Source organism: Lingula anatina, chromosome 1 (genome assembly GCF_051362555.1).
Source record: "Lingula anatina isolate TDL-2025a chromosome 1, LinAna3.0, whole genome shotgun sequence".
NCBI lineage: Eukaryota > Metazoa > Brachiopoda > Lingulata > Lingulida > Lingulidae > Lingula > Lingula anatina.
In genome coordinates this window covers 70,615,078-70,621,438 of record NC_141767.1, presented here as the reverse complement: position 1 = coordinate 70,621,438, position 6,361 = coordinate 70,615,078, and the positions used below count along the sequence as shown (strand labels likewise).

General features: G+C 36.0%; 1 protein-coding gene across 2 annotated transcripts in view; it reads right to left on the bottom strand.

The window, feature by feature from the left end:
- Positions 1-394: 394 nt before the first annotated feature.
- LOC106173880 (uncharacterized) overlaps positions 395-6,361 on the bottom strand; it is a 30,369-nt gene continuing 24,402 nt past the window's right edge. For both annotated transcript variants that reach the window (XR_015332206.1, XM_013555180.2), the window contains one exon: positions 395-2,784. Coding sequence is in view for 1 of the 2 variants with exons in the window: in XM_013555180.2 (XP_013410634.2) it covers positions 2,737-2,784 (48 nt within the window). In the remaining variant the exon portion in view is untranslated. The remainder of the gene's footprint in view (positions 2,785-6,361) is intronic.

The window sequence follows — 6,361 nt, the reverse complement described above, 5'->3', positions numbered from 1 at the left end:
ACAGGAACCTTTCACTCTTATATTTTTTTAACTGGATGTTTTTCTATTTCACCATTAAAATTCAAGGTCATTCATTTCAACTCACAGCCGACCCTATATGCGTAGGTAAACTGTCAAAATGTTTGTTAGGAATGATTTATCTGGACGGCAAAGAGAAGTTTGAGGGCCAATTAGTGCCACTGCAGCAGCGAACACCGATCGCGCTAATCGTTAAGGCGAGAATCAAGGGAAAAACAACACCACCTATCTGCGTGATACCTGGGCCCGCGCGTACGTTAAGTCGTATACGTAGTTGGCTACATTGGGTGGATACACGATTCACTCACAAAACAAATACATTGCAGCATATCCAAAACACATTTTGCTAATAAAGATAAAACCAACATCTATACAGTACAGTTGCAATAACGTTTTATTATCAGTAATCATAACTATGATACATTACAAAACCATTAAACATTCACGTTGTCTATACAGTATGTCATATAAGACTTGTCCAGGTGAGTAACAGTCCTCTCACCTTTTATAGTACAGAAACAGATTTTAATACCATTTAACTACACTATAAATACATACATACAATGAACACTATTTTACAAAACAAATGAGGTACATTAGGTATACAGTCAAATACTGTGGACACAGTCAGGTCTTGGTACCAGCAACTCAGCTATACTATGGTCATCTCCCTGAGATACCCGCATATTAAATATCATTCTGACAGAAAAAAATCAGTCTACACTTTGGAAAACTGGGCACTTGCATATTTATACAATTATCACAACCAGAGTGCAGGAAAATATCATGATCTTTGCCACAAGCTAGAGCAGCTGCTGTCACTCAAGCATTTGCAGCAAAAGCGTTGAACTAAAGTACACATACACTTAACAAAGAGGTTGAAAGTAAGGTTGAAAAAAAAAAAAGTGAATTCATGTTGCGAACAAATATGCAAGTTATTATTTAGCTCAATGTGGCATTTTACAACACAACTTACACCTTGAAGTCAAGCACTTTACAATATCCCAGAAAAAGAATCCCCTGCATATCAACTGTGAAAAAAAAGCTATTTAACATAAACAAATAACACAGACAAATAGTACAGTTAAAGCAACAACATATGCATCTGACATGTGAAATAGATCAGTTTTTATCAAAATCTTGCCATATATCAGCAACACGTGTAACTCTTTCCAAACTACAATATACATAGCTGTACTCTTTCATCTCTCTTTTTGATAACATTGATCAAATATAATTGAATTCCTTCTAAATTGATCTAGTTTTCCTTTCACATAATAATTTCTAAGAAATGAGGCCAATGATGATAATATGAAACCAATAATGAGCAGCATGACATGAACACAATAAAAATTTCATAGTCCATTGTGAACTCTCTTGCCTTGCACCATTTACTTTCCATGATAACACTGACCTTGACCTGACACACCCTGACCTTGACCAAGTATAATCTGACCTTGACCTTGAAGTGGTCAACACCCTATGAATGGGGTGTCATTCACAGTAATAGAATTGGAGATGAATTTGGACTGCAAAGTGATTACAGAGCAGCTGAGATTTTTAACTTTATAAAAGTCCATGTATGTGGACCTCATATGTGATGGACATGTAACTGGCATGGCCTGCTGAGAGTGGCAAGCTATTACCTATTAGACAGCAGAGCAAGAGATTGCCTGCAACACACTCTTGATGCTACGGATAAATTCCAGTTGGCTTACTGATCCCAAATGACAAATCACACACAATACTTTACAGAAATAAAAAACAAAAACACAAGCCATTTACCAAAAACAGAGAAACCATAAAACAACGGACAATACAAAAAATAAAACTATACAACATTCTTCAGAGATGTGTACCAGATCAGGCATCAAAATATTGTCGTGAATCCAAAAAAAAATTTTTTTGTCATCCACATATCAAAATCTTTTTAACCATATCACTGAAGTAAAATGTGACTTCCTAAATTAAACTTGATGTAATCAAATAAAATAGTTCCCAGGAAATAAGAACTGTAATAATGGTGGTACACATTGTCAAACAAATCTAATTCATTAAGATATATATATGACACTTGTATAGAAATAGCATATCCTTTTCAATATAAATTTCCAATATCAAAATAAAAATATACATTCATGTTTTTCTTAATGCAAACAGAGTATTCAAAAATTAAGCTTGCAAAATTAAGATGAGCTCACAGGCCACCACAAAACCTTTATTTTTAAGATCAGCTTTTAGTCTTTGCTCATTAGAGAAAGAAATCAAATGGCTGACCATGAGTCCAAACTTACCCAGACATAGTTTGTGTATTCAATAATGACTGGATCTTTTCAATGGGCAAAAATTATTAAACTTTCAGATACATCATCTTAATATCATAAAAACTATTATATTTTTGTATAGCATTTGTGGTGCATTTAAAGCATAGAATAGAAGTATAAGGTAGTCTGTTTTCAATTTTGTTGCAACAACTCAATAGGAATGCTCCTATTTTAAGAAATAATGACTTACAAAATACAGTATTTGTAAAATTCACAATTTTCCCCCATAGAAAAGATTTAGTCTTTATTGTACTATTGTTATGAACTATTGTTCAAGAAGAAGAAGCAGACCTAATCATTAGTCTATGATATGATATGTACCTTAGGTTACCATGATCATTAGCCTATGATATGATATGTACCTTAAGTTACCATGGACTGCAAGGCAGGGACGTCAGTGCAGCTGAACCTCCACACGGCAGACAGGACATGTTGGATTATCCTGCAATAACAACATGACAATAGTTATACATATACACACAAGGCAGACAGGACATGTTGGATTATCCTGCAATAACAACATGACAATAGTTATACATATACACACAAGGCAGACAGGACATGTTGGATTATCCTGCAATAACAACATGACAATAGTTATACATATACACACAAGGCAGACAGGACATGTTGGATTATCCTGCAATAACAACATAACAATAGTTATACATATACACACAAGGCAGACAGGACATGTTGGATTATCCTGCAATAACAACATGACAATAGTTATACATATACACACAAGGCAGACAGGACATGTTGGATTATCCTGCAATAACAACATAACAATAGTTATACATATACACACAAGGCAGACAGGACATGTTGGATTATCCTGCAATAACAACATAACAATAGTTATACATATACACACAAGGCAGACAGGACATGTTGGATTATCCTGCAATAACAACATAACAATAGTTATACATATACACACAAGGCAGACAGGACATGTTGGATTATCCTGCAATAACAGCATAACAATAGTTATACATATACACACAAGGCAGACAGGACATGTTGGATTATCCTGCAATAACAACATAACAATAGTTATACATATACACACAAGGCAGACAGGACATGGGTTATCCTGCAATAACAACATGATGATGGTCAAACATAAACACATCTTTAAGTATATTCTGTTTAAGAAAATAACTATCAAATTTTATGTTGAATTGACAATAATAATATATGCACCAATGTTTGCATACAGTCATAAGCACTGCAGATGACTTTAAAATTCTGAGACTGTCATGGACCTACATTTAAAATCCTATTATAGAAACTTATAAGGAAAAGTTGTATTGCATTAGATCTTCCATCCTTTGAATTAATCTTAATAAGTTATTCTCAGATACAAAACTTAAATTTTTTAATTAGCAATATGTAATTTTAGATCTTCATTGATTGCACCATATAAGGATAAATTACTGTAATTATTTACTATATCATAAGACTGTGGCTTCACAGCATTTGACATGTAGAAAAACTCTTGATCAATTCAAGTCCACATATAGCTATCATAAACTAAAACAAACCAATCTACTAGTCATTAGATAGTTTTCAACAGAGGAGTGTTTCGTTATAGAATTCTGCAAAGAAGGCCTTCAGCTAATCAAACCTGACATATTTAGGGGAGTTTTGAAGCAACCAATGTTATGGAACACTGACATATGAAGCCACTGGTCAACTTGACAAAAGTGAAGTAAAACCATCATCTCAGTAACAACCCAGGGGACATGTCTCTCTGCCCATGCAAAAAGCAATCATTAATCCACAAAATATCTTTGTCGGGCACTAGAATGAAGCCTTGAGACCTCAACTCCAGCCATAAGGAAATATACAGACATTAGCCCTGAAAAAATACATCAACCCTTTTTTTTTTATAGGAAATCCCAATCCACTGTTCAGAGCTTAGGAGGGTCTCCAGTGCCACATGGAACAGTCTCTGGGGTACCTCTTAACTTGCCACAGCACTGAAATAATGGAATGCATACTGAAACTGATTTGGGAATGATATTATATGAAGTCAGCTAGAAGTCTATCAGTAGATAACATTAACAAGGCAAGATTGGAGAGAGACATATCTGATACAAGGTACTTTGTCCCATCAGTAAAACTTGATGTTTGCTATAGATGCACTACATAACAATATTTTAAATCTTGTGGTGAAATGATCAACTCTGAAAAAAGGATAAATATTATCCATTTTAACCGAAGGGAGGGACACCAAGGAGTCAATCTTTATTGATCATCTGTTAACCAGATCAGGTCAACTTCAGTCATATCCATATTATAACTGTCCTACATGCACCCACAGCCACATCAGATACCAGTGTGGAATGTCAAATTAATCCTATTACTTATAAGAAGTAAAAGAATTCTTTATATTCACTATTAAAGTGGCCAGTGGTCAGAGGTCCCTGTGTTGTGGCCAGTGGTCACAAGTCCCTGTGTTGTGGCCAGTGGTCAGAAGTCCCTGTGTTGTGGCCATTGGTCAGAAGTCTCTGTGTTGTGGCCTGTGGTCAGAAGTCTCTGTGTTGTGGCCTGTGGTTAGAAGTCTCTGTGTTGTGACCAGTGGTTAGAAGTCCCTGTGTGGTGGCCAGTGGTCAGAAGTCCCTGTGTTGTGACCAGTGGTCAGAAGTCCCTGTGTTGTGGCCAGTGGTCAGAGGTCCCTGTGTTGTGGCCAGTGGTCAGAGGTCCCTGTGTTGTGGCCAGTTGTCACAAGTCCCTGTGTTATGGCCAGTGGTAAAAAGTCCCTGTGTTATGGCCAGTGGTAAAAAGTCCCTGTGTTGTAGCCAGTGGTCAGAGGTCCCTGTGTTGTGGCCAATGGTCAGAAATACAGGCCTTTGTTATATTTCAAAGCAAATTTAAAAAATGGTGTTGTAAATGCTAGTGAGAAGATGGGGATAGGAGGGGTCTACAAGTGTCAAGCAAAATTGGACATCAGTACAACTGTCCTTGTGGTCAAAAGTAACTGTGCCATTTAGCTGTTGTTCACCTATTCAACCAGATTATCTGTTAAATCCTCTTCACTTGATAGAAGACTTGAAAGGTGTTTTATCCAGTGGAAATAAGAATGTCAAAGACAATTTCATCATGATCATAGTCTTCACAATGCTCCTCCAATAAGTGGACATGATGATGTTAGTTGCAGGTATTCCAAGTCTATTACTTGTGAGGACACAAGTTCTTTGAAAGTCTATGTTGAAAGTCATTTGTACCCAAGGTCACTCTGAGGTCATTTCGGACATAAGGTCTTGGTAAAGAATTTGTACCCAATATATTTGTTAAGACAATTTTACCCAAGGTCTTTGCAAAGTCAATCATAACATGAGTGTTTTGCTAGGTCAATTTCAACCTGGGGTCTTTGCCCAGTCAATTTAAACAAATATAACTGTCAGGGCAGTGTAATATTTACTGGAAAATTCAAAGGGAATGTCTGCTTTCAAATGCTGTGACATGCATAAATGTTTTAGAGTGATTCAGTCTAATTCCCAGAGCAACTGACAGCTTGAAAAACTGGCAGTTATGACCCTGGGAGAGATATATCAGCTTCAGATTTTCTCAAGGAAAATTTAACAGATGGAGAATTTTTGTTAATATTTGACTCCACAGGTACATCACATCCTGTGCCCTCCCCTCCCCCTTTCATTGCCTTAAAATGGTAAAAAAGATGGGTTCACATATACTTGGATTAATGAACGTTCTCTGGTTAAATTGAAGTGGTAAACTTAAAAAGAATATACAAGTTTTTGGATGGTCATGAAATAATAAAACCATGCAAACATGAAAAAAAATGACACATTTAAGTGTTTTTAATTGTTTCTATCCTGTCATGTTTTTTTTTTTTTTTTTGGGGGGGGGGAGGAGGGGGTTAGACATCTAGTAAGAAGCTCTTTACTCTGTAGGATTTATTTTCAATAAAATATGGGGCCAACTTTTTCATCAAATCACAAACACTACAGTATGATTACAAAAACAGTCGTTTGTTGGTTGGGCATTGA